The 23,034-nt window shown below is 48.5% G+C and overlaps 8 protein-coding genes across 8 annotated transcripts; 4 read left to right on the top strand and 4 right to left on the bottom strand.

Annotated features, from left to right (window-relative positions):
- Positions 1 to 1,114: 1,114 nt before the first annotated feature.
- N7478_011387 (HNH endonuclease signature motif containing protein) lies at positions 1,115 to 2,247 on the top strand (the record flags this gene model as incomplete). Its single annotated transcript, XM_056927601.1, has 2 exons — positions 1,115 to 1,126; positions 1,177 to 2,247. The coding sequence occupies 2 exons, from the start codon at positions 1,115 to 1,117 to the stop codon at positions 2,245 to 2,247; spliced, it is 1,083 nt and encodes a 360-aa protein (XP_056774649.1).
- Positions 2,248 to 3,417: 1,170 nt separating this feature from the next.
- On the top strand, positions 3,418 to 3,642 carry N7478_011388 (uncharacterized protein; the record flags this gene model as incomplete). The annotated part of the gene is made up of 1 exon (XM_056927602.1): positions 3,418 to 3,642. One exon carries the CDS (start codon positions 3,418 to 3,420, stop codon positions 3,640 to 3,642), a length of 225 nt encoding a protein of 74 aa, XP_056774650.1.
- A 1,875-nt stretch (positions 3,643 to 5,517) lies between these two features.
- Positions 5,518 to 9,221, bottom strand: N7478_011389 (putative RNA polymerase II transcription elongation factor (Ctr9); the record flags this gene model as incomplete). Its single annotated transcript, XM_056927603.1, has 2 exons — positions 5,518 to 8,298; positions 8,367 to 9,221. 2 exons carry the CDS (start codon positions 9,219 to 9,221, stop codon positions 5,518 to 5,520), a joined length of 3,636 nt encoding a protein of 1,211 aa, XP_056774651.1.
- Positions 9,222 to 9,753: 532 nt separating this feature from the next.
- N7478_011390 (lysophospholipid acyltransferase family protein) lies at positions 9,754 to 11,066 on the bottom strand (the record flags this gene model as incomplete). Its single annotated transcript, XM_056927604.1, has 2 exons — positions 9,754 to 10,141; positions 10,207 to 11,066. The coding sequence occupies 2 exons, from the start codon at positions 11,064 to 11,066 to the stop codon at positions 9,754 to 9,756; spliced, it is 1,248 nt and encodes a 415-aa protein (XP_056774652.1).
- A 775-nt stretch (positions 11,067 to 11,841) lies between these two features.
- On the top strand, positions 11,842 to 13,322 carry N7478_011391 (NADH kinase POS5; the record flags this gene model as incomplete). The annotated part of the gene is made up of 3 exons (XM_056927605.1): positions 11,842 to 11,968; positions 12,038 to 12,149; positions 12,221 to 13,322. 3 exons carry the CDS (start codon positions 11,842 to 11,844, stop codon positions 13,320 to 13,322), a joined length of 1,341 nt encoding a protein of 446 aa, XP_056774653.1.
- A 1,102-nt stretch (positions 13,323 to 14,424) lies between these two features.
- On the top strand, positions 14,425 to 17,082 carry N7478_011392 (serine/threonine protein kinase CLA4; the record flags this gene model as incomplete). The annotated part of the gene is made up of 3 exons (XM_056927606.1): positions 14,425 to 14,441; positions 14,524 to 16,504; positions 16,570 to 17,082. 3 exons carry the CDS (start codon positions 14,425 to 14,427, stop codon positions 17,080 to 17,082), a joined length of 2,511 nt encoding a protein of 836 aa, XP_056774654.1.
- Positions 17,083 to 18,111: 1,029 nt separating this feature from the next.
- Positions 18,112 to 20,263, bottom strand: N7478_011393 (uncharacterized protein; the record flags this gene model as incomplete). Its single annotated transcript, XM_056927607.1, has 2 exons — positions 18,112 to 20,067; positions 20,126 to 20,263. 2 exons carry the CDS (start codon positions 20,261 to 20,263, stop codon positions 18,112 to 18,114), a joined length of 2,094 nt encoding a protein of 697 aa, XP_056774655.1.
- Positions 20,264 to 20,591: 328 nt separating this feature from the next.
- Positions 20,592 to 22,625, bottom strand: N7478_011394 (glycine--tRNA ligase; the record flags this gene model as incomplete). Its single annotated transcript, XM_056927608.1, has 2 exons — positions 20,592 to 20,975; positions 21,036 to 22,625. 2 exons carry the CDS (start codon positions 22,623 to 22,625, stop codon positions 20,592 to 20,594), a joined length of 1,974 nt encoding a protein of 657 aa, XP_056774656.1.
- Positions 22,626 to 23,034: the final 409 nt, after the last annotated feature.

Below are 23,034 nucleotides of genomic sequence, written 5' to 3' on the forward strand. Positions count from 1 at the left end.
CCGCCGTGGTACATTCACAATGGAGCTTTGAATGTCCTCAAAGTTTTCACTTGAGCATGCAATGTTGGGCTCGTACAGAGCTTGGTTCTCTGTGGCATCATTCATGGGGAGTAAACATCGACCGGCACAATCGTTGTCAGGAGGTGGGTCCGACATTATATGAGGATAAACAGAAGATACGGGTAGCTTCAGAGCACTAGAAAGCGTGTGAGGCAAATGTTTTAAAGGAAACAAGAACTAAGCTGCCTGGAAGCATGTGACGAGGACAAAGACATCTGGGGTGGCATGATCTACTACTAGTACATACCTATGTACTGGATTTCTCCTGGTGAATTTTGGTTGCTCTTTACGGATTAGTGCTCACCCTCTCGCCGCTTTTGCTCACTGAGTAGAATTGAGCACGGCCTCCGGCGCATTGATCGGCTAACTGAGCCTTATGTAAGCTCAGGCGCAGGCTCAGTGAGCTGATCAGTCAGCTCAGCCCCGGCTCACTGAGCCTGCTCCCACCCATGTAGTTCACCCACCAATCGCACCAAAGAGGGCTACCAGTATGAGATAGCCATCCAAATAAAACGCACAGCGCTAGTGGACATGTGTGGATCTACTTTCAAATCAGTCTCCCATTTAGAAAGAGATGGCTTGGTGCATATGGACCGTGTCATATTGAGGAAATAATTAAGCTTGATGGGGGTAATGAATATAGGGAAGGCCGCTAGAGTTAAGCACGGAGGAGAGAGAAAGAGCAATACCAGGCAATACCATCCAATTTTACTATTACGTTCCTAAAAAGGCTTAGCGTAGACTTAGGACATGCAAGACTTTTGGTTTCGTCCTCCGTACTGATTTGGCTAATATTCTGACACTTGTCAATATACATCTTAAGATTAGGCTTAGCTCCAAAGACATTTTCTACTGCACACCCAATTAGGCTTAGCTCTATTTACTGCCTAGCTAAAACATAGATAGAAGGCGGTGAGACGCGACTGTATACTGTATAAAGCCCGGCTCCACCCCCTTGCAGAACTTCCTCTTCAACCAATCACACCATTCCCCTCTTCCCCCACTTCTCATTACGCCCAATCATATCATTCCTTCCTCAGGTCCCACTATCACGATGGCACAGACGGTGAGTCTACACTTATGTTCTGTATTTGGCTGGTGCTAATATTAAGCCAGAATATGGACCGCGCTCTGGGAGCTCTTGATGATTACGTGAAGCTGAATACCGAGGACAACACGGCTGAGTTCCTCAAAGACTTCCTGAAGGTTCTCCAACCGTTTCCTGAAGGTCAATCAACTCTCGCGAATGACATAGCCAAACTCACCACACCGGCCGGCTCCCCTGACCACCCAAGACTGCGCCAATTAGTCCAAAATCTTCGTACTGCGCTTGTGATCCCGCTGAAAGCCAAAGGAGGCAAAACACCTGCTATCACTCCTTCTCCCCGTCAAGGCGTCGAAGACTCTATCGAAGACCTCAGAGGCCTAGACATCAGCCCTATCACCCGGAGCCTACAACGTGTTCTGGGAAAACACTGCCTGGAGAGAGATGGGAATCGATGCGTGATCACAGGATTTCATCTTAACCATGAAGGGGCCCCAAGGAATGCGCGGATCGCTCCTCTAGAAGCAGCGCATATAATTCCAGTCGCCCTTGGTTCGTTCGACAAGTATGACCCAGAATCTGTTACCCGCCATCGGACCCTTTGGAATACTTTCGCGAGGTACTTCCCAGCTGTTGAACGATACTGCCAGGACTCTACTCTGATTAACGAAGAACGCAATATTCTTACGTTGACAAGTACGCAACACCGGGAGTTTGGAGAGTTTCGACTTGTACTTGAGGAGACCAGAGTTGTGAACCAATACAAGGTTAAGACTTTTCGCGATACATACTACGAAGCCAAACAGAACATCCCAATTAGCAAAACTATCAAGTTTAAGAAACATGCAGGAGAGTGGGACTTGCCCGACCCGATGCTGATCAAAGTTCACGCCGCCATCGGAAATTTTCTCCATATGTCGGGAGGCGGGGAATCTATCGATAGAATTCTCCGAGAAATTGACGACCACGATTTATTTGCCTCAGATGGAAGTTCGAACCTCGCAGATCTTCTACAAGTCAGTTTATCATTGAATGAATCTCGACGCAACCAGATGGCAGAGCGAGAACAAACGGAAGAAAAGCAGCAGCAGAGGCGGGCGCAAGGCAAAGGGTCCAAAACTGAGAACCAGCCGTTTACTTAAGCTTGGGTATCTTACAAACCAATGGGTCAATAGCCTTCGACTCCTTGAGAAAATGGAGCATACTGTGGTAAGCTGCCAATTTATGGTAGCAAAAGCTGCTGGAAAACATTTCATAATGAATACTCGTAAAGAGAATCGAGGAAAATATGAGTCCCTTCCGTAGAAAAAAATCGAACGCATTCTACCAAAGCTTCTTTGATCGTAAATCATTTAAACCAGAATCAAGCTCACAGAATCACTGAAGAATGGTCAAAAATCAAAGATCGGACACGTAATCAATGAACTGTAATTGCCTTTTGGATATTGATTTTCGTACCCTCATACTCAAAATGTACCTTCTAATGTTGCATGGGGGTGAGTAATCTACAGGGAAACACTAAAAAGTACCGTTAGATGATCCCACACTTCTACTTATCTATCATTCTTACCACACCCTATTCCACAAGCTCAGCGCGTACAAGCACGCACAAGCACGCACAAGCTCGACACGTCACGTACCGCACATCACAAAGTATTCGACATTATTAAGTTTATAATTCCAGTACTAAAAATACATCAAAATTTTTTAAAAAAATAGATAGTGCTTTCGTTACAAAATAAAGGGTCATCAAATTCAGTATAAACAAATTAATTAATATTATGGAGAACTCTAGACTAGGTATGGTAGGCTAGATATTAAATAGATGCCTCTAGAGAATCCATGAGATAAGTCAGCGAAAAATCATAAGCACGATCACTGAGTGCTCAGTGAGTGCTCACTACTCTATCACGTGACAAGGAGGAGCACCTCACTAAGCCTAAGCCCAGACTGAAAACTACTCAGTGAGCCTGAGCCTGAGCAACCTCATTAAAGCGGCGGTCACTAAATGCGGTAGCCCCACCCGTCAGGAAAAATCCAGTACGTACAGTATACCTAGGTACTTACCTACAAATGTATCTATGTAGTATCTAGGTTTTACCTTTGAATATTCAACTTCCATATTTGTTCCCATGCATATCTAGAGCCCTTAAGAGCAAACTATGATCTTGGCATACAAGGCCATTAATATCTCATACAAAGTTGACAGCAAAGATACTTCGGTCCTAGGCATAAATAACAACTCATCGTTGGTAATTTCCAAGTAGCATCAGTCCTTCTTGATATCTTTCTTACTACCTATAAAACAAACAATGAAGCTCAGTGCCATTCTTATCGTGGTACTACTTGAGCCGATGCTCGCGCAAGGTATGGCTCGTCGGGACAATTCAGCTGAGAAAACTGATCTTGCTGAGCTTGAAGACGATTACAATGTTAACGCTAATCTTGGTGATAGTCCCTCATACTTAGATGAGAATTTGAAGTCGCCGGATGTTAATTCTTTGACTCTTGAGAAGAAGAATGAAGAGCGGCGGTGATTTGCGCACCATATTTTGATACTTGCTCATGATTCCTGGCTAATAAGCTCCAGGCGATGCGACTCTATTTTTAAATTTGTGTTTTGTTTTTCAGGTTGTATATCTCCAGGGTTTGAAGATAAATGGGACCCGTCTCAAGAGAATTCTACTGTAAGCAAGACCCTCGAAGATGGTCTTACTTCTTTGGGAGCTTGTATATCCCCGTCCCATTGAAATAATCTACCCAAAAAACAGCCAGATAACTATGTAGCTTCCCGAGCTATAGGGCATCCCCAATCCACTCAATAAAATACAATGCATGTCGAACCATCTAGACTTTGCCTTCAAATGAGACGGACGAGATAAATACCGAAACATGCATGCTGCATACTACAAGCCCGCATGCATGATCGGGACTACCCTGCACCTGTATCCTGTATTTTACATGCAGCTCAGCAGGTTAAGGAGAACCGGGAATGAATTCCTGTAACATTGCGGAGTCTGGCCGAGATACATACTACGACATGCATGCATGGCGTCCTTACATATAGCCTAGTCTGATATCCGATCTGTATGTATCACTTGGAGTACGTACTTATGTCTTTCCTTACTTATCTCAGTATCAAACTCGAAGACATACTATACATCTGAAGTCCTAAAAAGACCCGGTGAGTCTGGTTTCCTTACTAGTAAACTTGAACAATAGACTTGTACATTCCATCATCGATGGCCGTACACACTTCCAACTTGACCTTCTACACTGAGCACTACTAGCACACATGAGCAAAACCAAAATGTATACGGACCTCGGATCGTTATATATACCTACCTGCCTTGTAAACAAATAAACTTCAGCGCACGGATTCAAGTCCAACAGAAAAACTATACAAAATTCCAATCAGCGCAAATCTGATCCGCCATTTCCTACACAATTCACTAAATGATGCGTAATACGATAGACCACACTAGAACGCTTAGACCTAAGACACTAGACCAGGTACAGTGCATAGACAGGGATCGGAAATTAATCCGTCAGACTGGGTCTGGGTCGGCCGGATGGAATTCGGGCCCCGGGGCTAATCTCATTTCCAGCACGGAGTATTAAATGGAATTGAACGGAATGTTCCCCGTATGATACAGGCGATATTTCATTGGATTGGGTCTCTGATTAATGACATTGTATTGATTCTTTTTTATATTAATTGCGCTTTTAGTGGAATATTGGCCTATCGGCTTGTTGGATGGGTCAAATGTGTTATGGGCCCGGGGCTGCTTATGAATGGATCGGAGATAGATCGGGGTTCAATTTTAATTAAATCGCTTCTGGTCTGTGGTCTTGTTTAGATTAATAAGATTGAATTGGGGCATTTTACGTATTTAGGTACGAAAACAAAGGCTGGTCGGAGTATTGAAGGTTCTATCATGATGCTTTTTTTCTGTCCAAAACAAAGCTCTGTGGTTGCACCTGGGTCGTGTGCTTTGTGGTGATTGATTCTTAGATGTTCATGAGATCTAGCCTAATCAAGTTTATTACTCGATGTTTTGTTCCGAGGTCTGATATGACAAATTTCTTGCCTTGGGTGACCATTAATTCATGGTTAATGTAATACTAAAGGTTACAGTAGATGGATTATAGTTCAGTAGTCAATGGAATACAGATCTATGTAAAGGATGTAAATATCAAGGTATTGAGAATAAACAACTATAAGAAAGGGCTAATTTACACAATAATTGAAGAAATATCTTAGTTTGGGATGGATGCATCTCATCTCACGAAAAGATCACCTGCTACTCGAAACCATCCCAGACGCCTGAACAATTTCTGTGGATGAAACCAAAAAATCACAAAGGACACAATGAACGGATAATATCGTAGTAGAGAAGAGACGGCGCAGCTTAGTCCTCCATTTCTTCATCTTCAGCTGGCTTGGGGGGCTCTTCGTCACCGAAAAGATCTTCTTCGTTGTCGTTGTCATTGTCCTTGTTTTCAGCTGGGGCTGTCTCTTCTTCTTCTTCTTCTTCATCCTCGTCGTCATCATCGGCAATACGGCGGGACATCTTATTGCGACGACGGGGTGCTGCAACCTCTTCATCTTGCATGGGCTCATCGGCGCCGTCGCCTTCACCGAAGAGATCCCCATTATCTTCGCCATCGCCAGGAGTAGGCGGGGCTTCTTCCTCATCATCATCTGAGTCTTCAACTCTCTCGCTGCTCTTGAATTTGCTTGAGGCTTTGCTGGTGCTCTGTGCTTTAGCACCTGAGCGACGCTCAAGACGGCGGCGCTTCTTAGGTGCGGCAGTCTCGCCTTCACTTTCGGGCTCGGCGCTGCCACGTTCCTGATCGCCTTCATCATCAGCAGCAATGAAGTCGTCGCCACCCTTCTTCTTACGCTTCGAGGTAGGCTTCTTCTTGCGTTTGATCTTCTCCCCAGTCGCTGAATCATCAGTCAATTCTGCTGCCTCGCGAGCACGATCTGCTTCCGCACGTCTGAGGGCCTGTGATTGTGCTTCTTCGACCATTTGGTGGCGCTCTTCTGCGATCTTTCGCTTCCGCTCAATCTCGATTTCCTGCGCTTTTCGTAATTCCTCCTCCCGCTGCTTCATCGCGGCTTCACGAGCCTCGCGGGCCTGTTGGAGTTTGGCCGCATTCTTTTCTTCATATTCCTTTTGGCTCTGCATGGCACGGTCAAGCTGCTTGCTGATGGTACGACCCATGTTTGCACGCTGTTCGAGAGCCGCGCTGGGGTAAGGCGGGTTTTTCTCCTTGGAAATGCGCTCGAAGGTTTCAATAGCCTCCTTCAGGCCATCGGCTGCTTCTTGCACGTCCTGCAAGGTCTTTTGAGTGGGTTGTAAACTGTAGGCTAACGAGGCGATCTGGTTCTGTACAAAAGCAACGTTAAACTGGAGATGAAGTTGGTCGGGGGATACGGCCTGGGCTCGCTGTGCGTAGTCAAGGGCAGTCTTCATAGCAACCAAGTTCATCTCCTGCTTGCCCTTCAACCACCATACTCGACCAAGACAGGCGAGGATTTGTACATCGCGGGCTCGATCCTTGGATAAAGCAGTCTCATAATGTTCGATTGACCGGGAGAATTGTCGAAGTTCGGCGTAGACGTGTCCCAGGTTGAGATAGACACTTGGATCTTTCAAGGTATCCCGAATCTTAGATAGAATCTGCACAGCAGTACTGTGGTCTTTCTTGTCATCAATGAGAGCAATGGCAATACCCTGGGCGGCATAGGCGTTCTTGGGATCAAGTTGCAGAGCCTTATCAAAGAACTCCACAGCACGCTGGTACACCTTCCGGCGTTTCTCCTTCTCCTGCTCAGATTCACGGCGCATATCACGGGCTGAGAGGAGATGCACATTACCCATTCCAGTCAAGGCATATCTATCATGCTTATCGTGGTATTGTAAGGTATGCTTGTAGTGGCGCTGCTCATGGTCCTCGGCGAGGTTGGCAACACGCTTCTTAGACTTGCTGAGATACCATCCAAAGAGCGCGCGGACCTCCAAGTTCGTTGACTCGGTCTCGTAAAGCTTAGCCATCTTTTTGGGTCCTTCATCGGCAGGGCTCTGACGCAGGCTGATATAAGTCAAACGAGCACTGGCCTCCGTGTAATCGCTGTGACGCTCTAGAAGACCCTCATAGACCTTCTTAGCCTCATCCCACATATCCGCAGCCTCGTAAGTCCGGCCAAGGTTATAGCTAATAGTTGTGACCAAGGCGTCGTTGTTGGGCTGCTCTTCTCTTTCTTGTGACTGGACACATGCATTAAGTGCAGATTGGAACATGCCACGCGCGAGAGCAATCTTTTCGTTCTGGTATAAGAAAGCGCCCATATTGTTGAGCAACTGAGGAGGAAGATACTCGCGCAAAACCTTCTTGATTTCCTCTTCATCTTGAACATCCTCAGGTCGAGCACTCTCTGGAAGAGCGGAAAGCTGCAATTGCTCCAGTTGAACGAGACATTGCATGCTCTTCTCAGGGGCTGTGCTCTCATAAAGTCGAGCAAGATAGACCAGCACTGATTCATCGGGTGTCAGATTCAGCTTCTCGTCTTTCCACATTGATCGAACGGACTCCAAAAGAGAGATTGCTCGCTTGGCTTCTGTCGATTTATCTTCTTTGCTGCCCGCCTTTTGGACAGCAAAGACCTCTTCCGCGTGGAGCGCTGCTAGAAGGATCATTGCCTCTGGGTTTTTGCTTTGCTGAATAATCTTCTCAAGGCGGAATTTCGCACCGTCAAAATCCTTGTTCGAGATCTGCATCTGCACCGCACCGAATTTGGCGGGCAGATAACCCTTGTCACCACCACCACGGGCCTGGTCGGAACGGTTGTAGTATTCGGTGGCTCGGGCGCCGTCATTTTCGTAATGGGATTTGCGTCCAAGAAGGTACCAGCCGTCACTAGCAATAGGCATAACATCTGTCTGTTCAATGGCCTTGCGAGCAAGGGTTTCAACTGTCGGATATTGTTTGCGCAGAAGGAAGTAACCGCCGAACAAGGCACATGTCATGGGGTATTCTTTGTCGATCTTGAAGGCCTTCTGAGTGTATTGGGTCATGGCTAATTTGTACATAGATCCGAACATCGGATCGGTAGTCGACCGGCGAGAGCTGTCGTAGAGATAATATAATGCCAGCAGGATATTCGCAACCTTGGATTCGGGGTTCTGTGGTGCAAAATCAAAATTAGCCAAATGTATCCCCTGGTGCTTTAATCTTCATTTGATAAACATACCAAAGCCAGGGATCTCTCCCAAGCTGTCTTCGCTTGATCTTTGAAACCAAGCTGCCACAAGCAGCATCCCAGACCAATACGAGGATCCGGGTCTGTGAGATTCGGTACTTTCATGAGAACCTTCTGATAAGCATCCAGGGCTTCAGCATATCTGCCCAGCATGTATAGTGCACGAGCACGTCCCAAAATCGCCATGATGTTGCGGCCACCAAATGCCTTGGATGACTCGTCGAAGCATTTCAGCGCTTGACGCAGGGCCTCCACCCGTTCGGAGGTATCGATGGCACCGGGACGAACAGCACGAGGAGGGTATAGAGATGCACGGAGAAGACATAAGACACCACGGGCGAGGAAGAGAGGTGGATATGCCGGGTTGAGTCGCGACGCCTCGTTCAATGTCGATGTAGCCAACTGCAGGTAGTGATCCTTTGTCTTAGCTTCTGAGTAGAGTTCACCTTCTGGCGCCACACGGGGTGCTTGACGGCTCTTAAGCATAAGCAGCCAACAGACCCAGCCCAAGAGCCCGAGCTTTTCCTTTGTGGCGCCGTGGGCGACGGAGGCCAAGCCCTTGTTCAGGATATCGATGGCATGGTCGATCTGTTTTCGTTTCGCATATGCAAGCGCAATGATCACCCAGAAGTTTTTTGCTGCTCGCTCATTCTCCAGCAGAGTGCAGAGCTCGGTAGGGTCTTCGGGGAGGTCAAGGAGACTGACTTCGACTTCGCTGTCGAAACTGGAGGCGGGAATATCGATGGCATCAGGGATGTCGGAGAATCGCAGAGCGGCCAATGAGCTCGTAGGAGGGTTCGTGTCACCGTTCAAGCCATTGGCGTGGCCGTTTTCGAGGGATGCCATGGTTGCGATTGCGCGCTCAGATGAGCGAAAAGAAGGTCCAGAGTGTCCACCGGGCGATGGTGTGGGTAGGATATAAAAGAGGATGAGCGAGGGACTTTAGCTCATGATCAAACAAGGTTGCCCATCTGAATGTGACGAGGGGAAGAATGGCCAATTCACTGGGAGAAACGTTTTAATGAAACGCGCCAGTGACTCGGAGCTGTCTCGCAGGTCGCGGTGCTGGATCCAGAGAGAATTGGATGCTTGGCGTGGCTGGAGCGGACGCACCGCCACACCGCCACAGTCACCGCCTATAGGAATGCCCGTACTGTGAGACAACGGATTCATTCACATAGAAGGCATTTGGAAACATGTCAATTCACGTATAATTTCATTCAAGCATCAAGGATGTTCATATTTGTATAGGTCATAGGTCACAGGCGAGGTATTATTTAAGTTCTTAACCGTCATGTCTTGGCCAAACGAAAAAAAAAAGTCAAGAGAAAAAGTAGAGATAGAGTGAAGAGAGTCAATAGTCCCGATGTATACCCAATCAGTGAAACCAACTGCCTATAAACTTGCACAGCAACGCCAAGCCAACCAGCACAGCAAATATCTGACCAAGTTCGACCCAATGATGCAATCGAACATATGATTCGACATATCCAGCATCAACAGCCACTTTCTGTTCGGGTGAGGCGTTCTTGGTCTCGATCGAGCCGGCTAGGTCAGAGGGGAATCGACCCGTCTCCCAATACTGGTCTAGGAGCTTATCTTTCTCGGCCCATCGAGCTCGTAGCCATTCTTCGAATTCTGTTTGATTTTCCAGTGGAATATCGGCTACAGCAAACCTCCGCCAGTGCATATTGACAGATGTTGGTGGTCGTCCCTGTAGCAATGTAGATCGGAGAGTAAAGTACTTGTCCGGGTAAACACCCTTACTAAAAGACAGTTAGCATTGCTTGAACAGTATGAGCGAAAAACTAAGAAAAACCTAATAACATACGGTGGACCTTCATAGGCAATGGTGCTGTCGTAGACCCAATCAACAGTTCCCTTTAGCTGTTGCAGGCAGAAAAACAGTCCAGTCGAGCGAGGCAGAATCTGATGATTGAAAGACGGCAGGCCTTGCTTCTCACCAAAGGCATCACTTCGTCGCTTGGTGTTGATAGAAAGGTTAGTTCCCTCGGGGAAAATCAACAGCCACATGGGATCATAAGTCGACCCATTCGACCTAGCCATATACTTCGTCTTCAATTTCTGCAAACGGTATTCAATACGAGCCTTGTCGGACGTCCACTTTCGAGCAAGAAAGATGAACCCAAAGAACATCATTCCCTGTCCCACGATGGGGATCCACTTCAGCGAGTCTTTGAGAATGATGAAAATTCGACCGTGCATCACATTCGTGTAGGCAAACCACCACAGATAGATCCAGTCGGTGTAGATCTGGTGGTTGGCAATGAGGACCAGACGCTCTGGAAAATCGGCCTTCAGCAGACCATCTTCCGATAAATGAAGCTGGCCTCGTACACTTTGATCTCCGCTAACTCTGAACAAGGTCGGGCTTCCCCATTCTGTGAGAGCTGTGATCACCAGACCGAAGCTTTGTTTTGTATATGCCATATACATGTAGTACCATTCTTTATTGATGATGTACAATGGACAGCCGACAAGTTGAGTCACAAAGAGGATGATACAGCAGCCATCGAGCCAGGTCGCCAGTAACAGTGACCTGAACAGTTGCATAGCAATTCCATGTTTGAGACGTGGATCGGTCGGAGGTTTGGTGGATTGTTCTTGAAGAAGCTCGGTCGCTTCTGTGGTAGTGGGAGGCTTGCGCTGGCGAACCTCGGCTGAGCTCATGGCGCACGATGAGCCCCCGGATGGGCTCAAGGATAAGACGGTCTCAAGTGGAAAGGTATTTAGGTGACAATCGGCACACGGACGAGGTGGATGTAAGTTGGTCCACCAGTGGGGAGGGGTGGTTTAGGTCTTGTGGTCAGCGGGAGCTGGCGGGATCGGAGGGGAAGATCCACTGGAGCACAGCTATAAGCGACAGCTCTCAAAGACCACCTGTTGAAATGATATGTCGGTTTGGAACGAAGGTTGAAAAAAGAGAAATGCTTAGGTATAGCAGGAGACCGAGCTGATTTGATTTTAATTATGATTTAAGTAAGGACCACAAAGTGGCAGTGTTGAACCCAACTGTGGAGGGACAAGCTTTAAAATGGGATCAGACAGCGGTGGGCACGGGGGATCATAGCTTCCAGTGGGAAAAAACCCATTTTGGGCTATTTCAGACCAGCAGAAAACTACGATACCTCTATGTAGAGCTTACAGAACAGATAGCGGTGTATTAAGCGGTAAAGACTCATATGGTGAGAGGTTTCTCTCTCTCTGGCGGCTATCGCCTCCCGTAGATCAGAGAGCGGTGGGGCCTGATTGCTGATTTGCACCATGTGAGCTTTAGTTTGCAGCCGCTTCATCTCCGCCTTGTCTTTGTCAAACATTTACATTCTGCCTCCCAACGATTCCTTTGGTTCTCCCTGTTTTACTTGTAAACTCTGAGAGCCAGTCGTCTGGATGTGACTCAGTCTAGAATTATTTGCTGCACGACCGAGGCCACGGTCATCCAACCATGCAGTACGCTTTCCGTCGCAAAATCCCCGGTCTGTTCCTGCGGCGCAGCTTTTCCTCGTCTGCACCACGTCACGAGATCCGCGATATTAGCGCCTTGTCACGGCGTCTAATCCCTAAGTATCAAGGTGTGACCCATCATGGGACTCGTAATTCGAAAGAGGGAACAGGGACATGAACGTTAACGGTTCCACCAGAATCCCAAGGCGAACTGCTTTCTCTCCAATGGCCAGCGCCACCACGGAATATCTTGTTGGTGCGCAAAGACTGCGCCCCAGCTGTGACAGAGTCACTTATTGAATTTGCCAAGTATGTTCAACCTATACCGAAATGATGCCGGTCATATAACTCAGACTCATTTTCTCTAACACGTCTACCAGTCATATCACTTCTGCATACCCATCAACCGCAGTGATCCTCGAGTCCAAAACCGCCGCTGAAGTTCATTCGTCCTTTTCGTTTCCTGTCTATTCTGCATCCTTAGATGATACCCCAACCGCGTTTCATGATAAAGTGGACCTTACAGTGACATTGGGTGGAGATGGCACGATCCTCCATGCATCGTCGCTCTTTGCTACATGCTCCAATGTACCCCCGGTACTATCATTTAGTATGGGTACCTTAGGGTTTCTGAGCGAATGGAAATTCTCCGAGTTTAAGCGGGCGTTCCGAGAAGTCTACATGTCTGGTGCTGGGGCCGGAGATCGTACAGCAGTTCTGGAAGAGGGAAGAGAATCAGAATTAGAACCAGGACCAGAAGCAGCATCAGATTCGGTGTCAGCCTTACCGGCCACGTCAGAATCCACCAGCGAGTCCAGTGGACCAACGGGATGGTCCTCTGTCCGTGGCAAGTCCATGGGATCGACCCGTGGCGCCCCCATCTTGATGCGTAACCGGCTTAAGGTTGGTCTATTTACGGCCGATGGACAAGAGACCACCCCCATCCGCGGTAAAAGCGATGAGGGTCAAGGGGTGTACGTCATGAACGAGCTGCTGATCCACCGTGGCAAAGAGCCGCACCTTGCAGTGGTGGATATCTTTGTCGGGGGCCGTTTCTTGACGGAAGCGGTGGTAGATGGCATCATTATTTCTACCCCCACGGGTAGTACTGCTTACAGTCTGAGTAGCGGCGGGAGTATTATTCATCCTTTGGTTCCCTCGATCTTGCTCACACCTATCTGTGCCCGTAGCCTGAGCTTTCGGCCCCTCGTGTTGCCGCTCAGCACGCCGATCACCATGCGATTGAGCGAAAAGAATCGGGGCCGAGAGTTGGAAGTTAGTCTTGACGGGGTGAATCTTGGACAAGGGATGGCGATAGGCATGGAGGCACGCGTGTGGAATGAGGAGATGCGGCATGGAAAGAATGAATGGCAAGGTGGCGTACCTAGCGTTATGCGGAGAAGTATGGGCGGCGAGGCTCATGAGGGATGGGTGGGTGGGTTAAACGGGTTGTTGAAATTTAACCATCCCTTTGGGGAGTGATTATGCTTGTATGTGTATGTACGATAGTGTAAGTATAGATAAATAATGAATATTTTAAAACTGTATTATATTATATCTTGACCAGAGTTGATTAATATAGTGAACCGTGTAGTATGGTGAATAGTGGCATAGTGGCATAGTATTATAGTATAGTATAGTATACAGCCATAGAGTAGTTGGAGTACTAATTAAGTAACATAAAAACATAGATCTCCAGATCCATCTCGATCCATCTCGTCAATTCCTCCCAATCTAATCCTGTCTAACTAACTTTTCTTTCATGCGTGGATCCTACTCCTTTATAAGTTGGACCATCTTGTCACAGTTACGGTGATTGGCAGACGAGTGTTTTCTGTAGATTAGGGGGGTTCACTTAGTACCTGGGCCCATTTCCAAGGTTCTCTTCTTTGTTCTTCTATTTCTATTTTATTTCTAATTCTTCTTTTGGGGGTTGTATTAGTTGTATTGCCAACAATACCAGAAACAGTAAACGGGCCATTGCTAGTAGCAGTAACAGGCACAGGCAACACATACTGTCAATACAGCCAACAGTGAGAGAGTTCAAGTCATTCCCGCCCCAAACGGGTTTTCGCCCCTTTCAATCTTCCTTTCTTCTCCCCTCCCCCCCCCCCCACTACTACATATTCTGTATCCCACGTTTTTTTTTATTCTGTTCTTCTTTCTTCACCGTTTTGTGATTCTTTGTGTTTTATCCTCGAGCTATCCTCGCAGTGCGAGGACTGCTCTTGAATCGTTCACACTCAAAGTAAGCGACCAACACATTAACCCCTGCCCCTGGAAACGTGGGAACTTAATCGGGGGGACTTACTCCCTCCCCACCCACATCTTTTGAACCTTGGCTCCTCTTTTTTTTTTCCCTGCAACACTCTCTCGTGGAATCCACAGGGGACGAGTGATACCACACAAACAAGAGAGACTGTTTGCTAATTTCATGGTTGCTTTCGTCCCATAGAATCTATTCATCAGCGGGCCTCAGGAGGTCTTGTCGCGCATTCACTTCCTAACGCTCCTCGCCCACGCCCCCGCGCGCGCTAAAACACATTGACCCTCAAATTAACACAACAACACCCAAGAACTAACCATGGGGTCCTATGGAAAGTAAGTAATGATCAACATGGAAACACAATCAACCAATCCCATACCGCGCAAAGAAACATTCGGCTCACCGCATCACAAACAGTCCCCAGTACTCGGCGGATCAGTTCATGAATCCGGGGCCGGCTCCCCGCCCCCCAACTGATCGCCCAAAGTTGTCGATTCCAACCAACAATCCAGTTGCGACCTCGTTCAGCCAGATGACCTTGAACTCACCCAGCACCCCAGGTCCCAATCTCTCGCTTTTCCCCAACACCAGTTCTCCGTCCCTGGCCCGGACCCAAACCGGCGGTGTCGCAATTGTGAAGGAAGGCCCCGTGCGCTGCAAGGAAGACAAGTTTCTGGCAACATGGAATCAACGTCAACTGATCCTGCGCGAATTCAAAATCGAATTTTTGAAAACAGATTCAGGAAAGGTCGTCTTGTCGTTCCCCCTATCGACCGTTACCGCCGTTCAACGTTCCGAAGACTCGAAGATGGCTTTTGATATTACCCGATTGGCCAACCCCAAGGATGTGAACAACAAAGTCGCTTTAATCACTCGCGACTTACCCACTAAAACCATCACCTGTGAGGTGAAATCCGATGATGAAATCTATGAGTGGATTGATAAGATCTACGAACGTTGCCCGGGTATGGGTGGTGTCAGTAATCCCACTAATTTCAGTCACCGCGTTCATGTTGGCTTCGATCCACAATCCGGTGCTTTCGTAGGCTTGCCCCCAGAGTGGGAGAAACTCCTGACTGCTTCCGCCATTACAAAGGAGGATTATAAGAAAAATCCTCAGGCAGTCATTGAGGTTTTGGAGTTTTACTCCGATATCAAGATGCGGGAACAAAATCCACAATACTACGGAGGAATGAACGGCCCTGCGGCTGCTCCGTCTAATAAGATGCCTTCCAGCACTTCTATGGGAAGCGGAATTGCACCTCCTCGTCCTGCACCACCAGGCCCAATGCAGCGTCTTGACAGCTCACAATCTGGATCCTTGCGTTCCGTCTCATCTCCTACATCTGACCGTGCCACAGAACAACAACAACAATTGGAGCGCATGAAAGAGATGGCCGACCAAGAACGTCGCCGCGTAGAGGAGGAGACTCGTCGCAAGGAGGACCAAGAGTACAATGCCTCTTTACCAAAAGGTCGTGTTCCAATGGCCAAGCAAGAACTCGGTGGTTATGGTGGTGGATCGTCAGACAACCGTTACCAGCCCAGTCGCCCTGCTCCTCAAGCGCCTGGCTCTTCTCGTAGCCCGGCTCCCGATGCCCGTCAATTAACCGCCCAACGCCCTGCTCCGCCTCCACCATCGTCCCAAAATTCCTACGGAAAATCTCACACTCGCACGCCTGGCAGTGGCTCTATGAGCGATGCTCACGGCTCGCCCTCGCGTTATCCTCCAAACGACCCTCGATCTCAGGCCTCTTCCAGTCGCCCTCCACAGGGCCAAGGGCCTCCTCCAACTCGTCTGCCTGCTCCTGTGCAGCAAGTTAAGCCGTTGAACATTGCCAACAAGCAACAACCGCAACAACAGCAGCCCGCTAGCAAGGCGGCTGTTCCTGATGGCGTTCGCCAAGCTGAGGCCGCCTTGACTAAGAAGCCCGAGCAGTCGCACAAGAAGGAGGTACGCATGTCTGCCATGTCTGAGAATGAAGTAATGGATCGCTTGCGCTCGGTTGTCTCGAAGGATAATCCCAACGAGTCCTACAGCAAGCAACGTAAGATCGGCCAGGGTGCTTCTGGCTCCGTCTACGTTGCACGAGTGAAGGAGGGAGCAACATCGGCCGTGGCTCATGAGCTATACCGACAGTACGGACCGAGATGCCAGGTCGCCATTAAGCAGATGGACCTGCGTAGCCAACCTCGCAAGGAATTGATCGTGAACGAGATTATTGTCATGAAGGACAGCCAACATGCCAACATTGTCAACTTCTTGGATTCCTTCTTGCAGGAGGCAAGCAACGAGCTCTGGGTCGTCATGGAGTTCATGGAGGGTGGTGCTTTAACCGATGTGATCGACAATAACCAAGTAATTCAAGAAAACCAGATTGCCACCATTTGTCATGAGGTTTGTCTCCATGTCATCCTGCTTGGTCAATCCATTGAAACTAATCTTTTCCTTCTTCCTTTTAGACTTGCAAAGGTTTGGCTCATCTGCACGGCCAGAACATCATTCACCGAGATATTAAGAGTGATAATGTTCTGCTGGACCGTGTCGGCCACGTCAAGATCACCGATTTTGGTTTCTGTGCTAAGCTCACCGAGTCCAAGAGCAAGCGTGCCACAATGGTCGGTACTCCTTACTGGATGGCACCGGAAGTTGTCAAGCAGAAGCCATATGGCCCTAAGGTCGATTGCTGGTCTTTGGGTATCATGGCTATTGAGTTGATCGAGTCTGAGCCTCCTTACTTGAACGAGGAACCTTTGAAGGCTCTTTACAATATTGCTACAAACGGTACACCGCGTCTCAAGAAGCCCGAGAAGCTGAGCAAGGAACTCAAGGCATTCTTGAGTGTTTGTCTCTGCGTGGATGTCCGCAGCCGTGCCACCTCTGAAGAGTTACTTGCCCACGAATTCTTGCAGACTGGCTGCAGCCTTGCTAGCTTGGCTGAATTGCTTAGCTGGAAGAAGGTCAACGGCCAGTAAAAAAAAAAAAAAAATTTGCTTGACGCAAAAACACATCGTTGACCAGTCGTTGAAAAAGCAAATCATCATTTCCTCCTAAATCCCCGTTATTCAACTTGACTTGGAACATCTGTCCTGCGCACATATGGGTCTCATTTAACGCGTTTCGTTTCCGGTTAGAACATTCCTGTTCTTCTTTCTTCTTTTGCGTTTTGTGAATGAATGTTTTACGAACGAACCGAAACTGCATGGCCACATTTTCTCACCATCCTCGGTTGCAAGACCTTGACCTCCCATCCCATTTGAGTTATTTCCATTCCCCTTCCCTTTTTCTCTCCCTTCTGCACATCATACAAACCACTAGGCGTGGGTAATCCGGCGTTTCTGAAGTTATGACTCCTTTCTGTATTCGTGATTGATGCTGTTTCTATGCACTCACGGTCCTGTTATCCTGCAAAGAGACCCCGTTACTCATACCATTTGTCTTTGTCTTTGTCTTTAACTCTACTTTTCCTGCTCGTTCCTACGATTTTGACGTTGACGATTCGACTATAATTGGTGGCTCTTGTCACCAAAAGCGATAACCTTTTTAGTTCAAGTTTTCAGAATGAATTGAGGAATACTGGTAAATTACTTCTTATCTGGCTATACTTGCCACCTGCTATACGGGTTAGAGTAGGTCAGTCATACGGCACATAAGATTGGAATGTGAGGCTGAGTTGGTGTCGAATCATTTTATCATGACTACACTACATCATAATACTGTTAATATTCTAACATGTAACCGGAGTGGTAATCCAAGTTATGGCTCTTCTTTAAGTGACGTCTATTCCGAACATTGAATAAATTAATCAGATATACAAAAGAACCATCATACATCGAGTCATATATCAGAAATAACCAGTCAGTCACAGTATACTGCAACAAGATCCAGTCAATGCAAGGTATTAAAGAAGAAAAAGAAACAAAAAAATAAGAAAGAAAATCCAAAGAATCCCAAAGTCGTATATCCACCCTAACATTCATTCACATAAACCCCGACTGATGAAATCAAGGTAATCCATTGCCAACAACCCCCCTCAACTGTCCACAAGCCTCACTAAACAATACACCCTGCAACACTGACTCCCCCTCATCAGCAGCCCAACGACCGGCATCTGTAAGACGACGTTTCCACGCAGCCTGATCAACACCACTTAAATCCTTCCAAGGCCGAAGATCATCCGCCGCGGAAAGTTGCTGATGGTGCGCTGTTGAGGATGTTTCAATCAAAATGCTTTGTTCGGCAGTTTCTCCGTGCTCGTTGCACCGGACGATTACTGATAATGAGCGTGGAGCTTCGGGTTCGATATCTGCTGGTGCGGCGCCGGTGTTGTGGACTTTGTCTAGAATTTGTTTGAGGCTTTCTAGGGCGTTTGCGTTTATGTTTTCGGTATCTTCTCCATCTGGGGAGGGGAATGTACTTTCCACTGTAGGAGGTGTACCACGAGGAGAAAGGATGTAATCAAAGTATGAACCTTGACCTTCTTTCGGGGGGATGTAATCTTCTGAGAAGGAATTGCGGATGTTATCCGGTAACCAGCTCTGAACACCGAGGTAAGGCGGTGTTCCGCCGCGCATTTCCACGAAGACGAGAAGAGCGAAGATGATTGCGCTGAAGGAGCAAATCAATATAAAGACCCAGGCGATTAGTTCCATGAACTCAGAGGGGCCGGGGAGAGTAAGCGTGTATCGTGGTGTGCGGGAAGAAGCCGGGAATGGAGAAAGCGGGATAGTATGAACGACGACTGTGTTGCCCATACTCGTTGAGGCGAGTTTGACCTTTTGAGGAGGCACTTCTGGTGTAACGGGGTGTGCGGGCGGAGTGAATGTTGAAAAGCACAATTTTGTCATTGAGAATGGGTGTACGTCGCGGAGAGTTGAGAATGGGTGAATCTTCTCGAAGCCACGGTTTGGACCGTATTCTACCGTGAACAGGGCGATGGAGTTATCGCTACCGCTGGCTGCGATGATGATCTGTTGTTGACCGGCTGGGTTGGTACCGAGGGCACAGATATCGAGACCGAGAGCTATTTTCATTGTTCGGGGGAGTTTGCGACGGCGTACGATCTTAGCTTGCGCTTGTGAATCTGTGTTGTTCGGTAGTTTGATAAGGAGTAGCTCGCTTCCGCTGCGGTTGGGGGCATTCTGTAGGAGAAGGATGGAATCGGGAGAGAGGAAGCGTAGAGCACGGAATTTGGGTCGTTGGGCACGAGCACCGCTGCTGGGTAGGGGGATAGTGTAGATGGACTTGACATCTGGGGCTGCATTGGAACGTGTCGAGGATGAAATTTCACCGACCATAACATCTGTTCCATTGGTATATGCTACTCGGAAGCGGCCACGGGCATTTTTGGTTTGTTCGGGATCGAATTCGAGACTGGCGAAATCCACATCCTCTGCTTCCTCGTTACTGCTGAGGCGGATACGGCCGATAACATCTGATTGAGCTGGGGATTCTGTCGCGTCGAAGAAAACAATCTCGCCTGATGGTGCGAGTCCAGTCGTGATTGCGCCGACTCTTGGTGCTGGTGTCCTTTTGTCACCTTCTGTGTCCTCCTTCCACGGCGAGAGCCTCAACACTCGTTGATAAGCATCGCCTGCATCAGCACCGCTCTTGAATCGAAACAGTGATGTACGAGATAGCTGTTCCGTCTTGCCAGGGATAATCTCCTCCTCGGGCTTCGAGTCCTTCTTCTCTGTCTCGTTCTCGCTCCCCTCCTCGACGGTCCCCACTTCATTCAAAACTTTTCGCGGGGTATGAAATCGGAAGGCGCGCATATGCTGATTATTATTCTTCTTCTGTTCCGCAACAGAGCTATTGATACCAGCATAAGTAACCAGGGAGTACTCCTCATCGCCAACTTGGGGCGCAACAGCCAACGACGTCACCGAGTCCTCATCACGCGATAGGTTCAACTCAACGGCCTCCTTGATCTCGTTTCGATGTGATGTATCTAGAAGAGACTGAGAAAGATAGGTTAGAGCTTTATTCTGAAAGAAAACATCAAGTTTCATAGCTCACGATCTTGTTTCCAACTCCGCTGCGGCCCTCGCCGCCTCCGCCGCCAACAAGCAAGCGACCATTGTTTCGCGGGTCGAAATCTGCTGCAAACAGGGGACAGGAGAGTGTGATCTTCGCTGTGTGGATTGTAGGTGCCATATTGACTTATTTCCACGTTTTGTGTTCTGTTCTCTTGCCTGGAGCAAGAAAGGAAGAGGACAGATCTAATCGTGAATCGGAGGTTTCGACTCCCCCGGATTCTTGGCGCGGATGGCCGGATTGGGCTATGCCGGGAAAGCTTGTCATATAAATTACTTGGGCTTTTTATTATGATATAGACATTAGACTCAGGACAGGAACAGTCATAATACCAATTTTAGGAGAAAGGGAGCTAGAGTGGACACTGGCACTGGGACTGGGTGAACAAAAAGCGATAAAGGTGTATAAATTTTTTAATAAACAGAGATCATGACTTGGTCTACTGCATCTACTCCACTTCCTGACCAGTGAACTCTGGCAGACGCTTGGCAATATCCTCCCAGGTCTCGTCGCCGTCGGCCAGCGACTTGACAGCCTGCAGGATCTCGTCCTCAGTGGCACGAACCTGCTTGGTGGAGTCACGGTCACGCAGAGTGAAGGTGTTGTCCTGGACGGACTGGAAATCAACAGTGATACCGAATGGGGTACCAAGCTCGTCGTTACGAGCATAACGCTTGCCAATACTAGCAGACGAGTCATCCACACGGTTGGAAACACCAAGACGGCGCAGCTTGACAGTCAGACGCTGGGTCAAGGGCTTGAAGGAGGGGTTGGTGGAAAGAGGTACCAGGAGCACCTTGGTGGGGGCAATAGATGGAGGGAAAGACAAGACCTAAAAGTTGTTGATTAGTATGTAAATAAACCATGATATATGGCAAGGGATTCAACTTACACCACGGGCCTCGTCACCAGCACGCGACCAGTAGACATGCTCAATCATGCTGTACATAATACGGCCAATACCGAAGGAAGGCTCGATGACATTAGGAGTGTACTCGCGGACATTCTCAACACGAGTACGCTTCTCAATCTTGATAAGATCCTTCTCCAGTTCAACCTTGCCAGATCCAACGCCTGCGACGTCAATCTCGATCTTGCCATCCTTCTCCAGATCCAGAGACAGCTTCTCACGCAGTTCCTGGGACAGAGCCTCGATAGCGGACTCGACAGTCTTGGCATCCTTCTTGAAGCGGGGACCGAACTTCTTCTTCTCAAGATCGATCTGGAACTCTTCGATACGCAGAGGCTCAGAGCGAGTCTCGCGCACCACAAGGGGAGCACCGGTCTTGTTCTTGTGGACAGTCAAATCGTAGGCACTACGGTCAGCACAGCCAACACACTCAATCCAGCCGTAGCTAGTCTGGAGCTCAGCGTCCCAGCAGTCAGCGGCGTAATGAGCCATTTCGTTGGCCATGTGTTGACGGAAGCGGAGCTTGTTGAAGTCAACACCCAGCTTCAGCAGGAACAGTTGAATACGAGCCAGGAAGTAACCCAGAGTCTCGTTGTCCACCAGACCAGTCTCGACAGCGTGTCCGATGGTCATCTTGGTGACCTTGGTGCTGCCAGAGAGCTGCACATGGCGGTCAAGCAGAGACATTTCAGTGTCCTTGACCTCGACGAAGCGAGGGTGCTTCTTGCCACCCTCGGGGTCGACGTAGTGCTCAATCTCAGCCATGAGGAACTCACGCACACGCAGCAGACCAGCGCGGGGAGAGATCTCATTGCGGAAGGACTTGCCAATGGAGGCAGAGGCGAAAGGCATAGACTGCTGGTTGAACTCGAGCAGCTTCTGGAAGTTCAAGAACTGGCCCTGAGCGGTTTCAGGACGCAGGTAACCAGGCATATTGCTGCTGGGGCCGATGGAGGTCTGGAACATGAGGTTGAAGGCGACGGGAGGCTGAACGGGGCCGTCGGTGGTAGGGTTGCGGATATCGTACTTGATGATGATTGCCTCAAGCTCGGGGCCACCGAAGTTATCAATCTGCGCCAGAGTCTCCTCGTACTCCTTGACAACAGCATCCTCCAGCTTGACAGCCTTCTTCTCGCCCTTGCTCTTCTTCTTTTTCTTGGCCTCCTTCTCCTCGTCAACCTCGACCTTCTGGCCACGAGCCTCCTTGTCACCCTTCAGGCGGGCCTCGAGAACCTCCTCAACGAGATGATCCGCACGGAAGATCTCGCCGGTCTTGGGGTCTTTGCACATCCAGTCGGCGAATTTGTCCACGTGCCCGCTAGTCTTGAGAATTTCGTGAGGGGTGAGCATGGTGGTATCGACCTCGAGCATATCCTCCTCCAGCACGAAGTGCTTGCGCCACAGATCGGTCATGTTGGCGACCAGGGCGGTTCCTGGTGGGCCATAGTCATAGAGACCCGACACACCACCGTAGATCTCGAAGGAGGGGGTATAAAACATGCGACGGCGAAGCATTGAGTCGAGGATGGTCCGGTCGACCTCCTGGCCGGTCTTAGTGGCAACAGCAGCCATCTTGGGATTTCGTTTCGAGGACTTCGGGGGCGCGAACGAAGAGGTGAAAGACCTGATGAGGGACGGAGGGGAAAAAGTAGAGTAGCGGGGGAAAAGTCGCGGCAGCAATTGAGTCATCCAATCAATCACAGGCACATCTGCCTGACTCAGTTTACAACAAAAGAAACACCAATCAATAAACAATAATATACAAAACAAAAGAATGGATTGAGATTGAGCTCTCTATTATCTTGTTTTCCTTCCCACTTCTCCCTTTTATCAGGGAAATTTCCCAATTAAAAGGGATCAACAATATCGTGGCCGGGGCGCCCGATTGCTCGGATAATCTCCACCTCCGATCTCCGAGATAATTTATTTTCTTTTTTTTTTTGCGGCGAACGAAGAAGAGTATTAAAGCTGACAACTTGCT

The sequence above is a fragment of the Penicillium angulare genome (genome assembly GCF_028827245.1).
Source record: "Penicillium angulare strain IBT 27051 chromosome Unknown utg000008l_segment0_segment0, whole genome shotgun sequence".
NCBI lineage: Eukaryota > Fungi > Ascomycota > Eurotiomycetes > Eurotiales > Aspergillaceae > Penicillium > Penicillium angulare.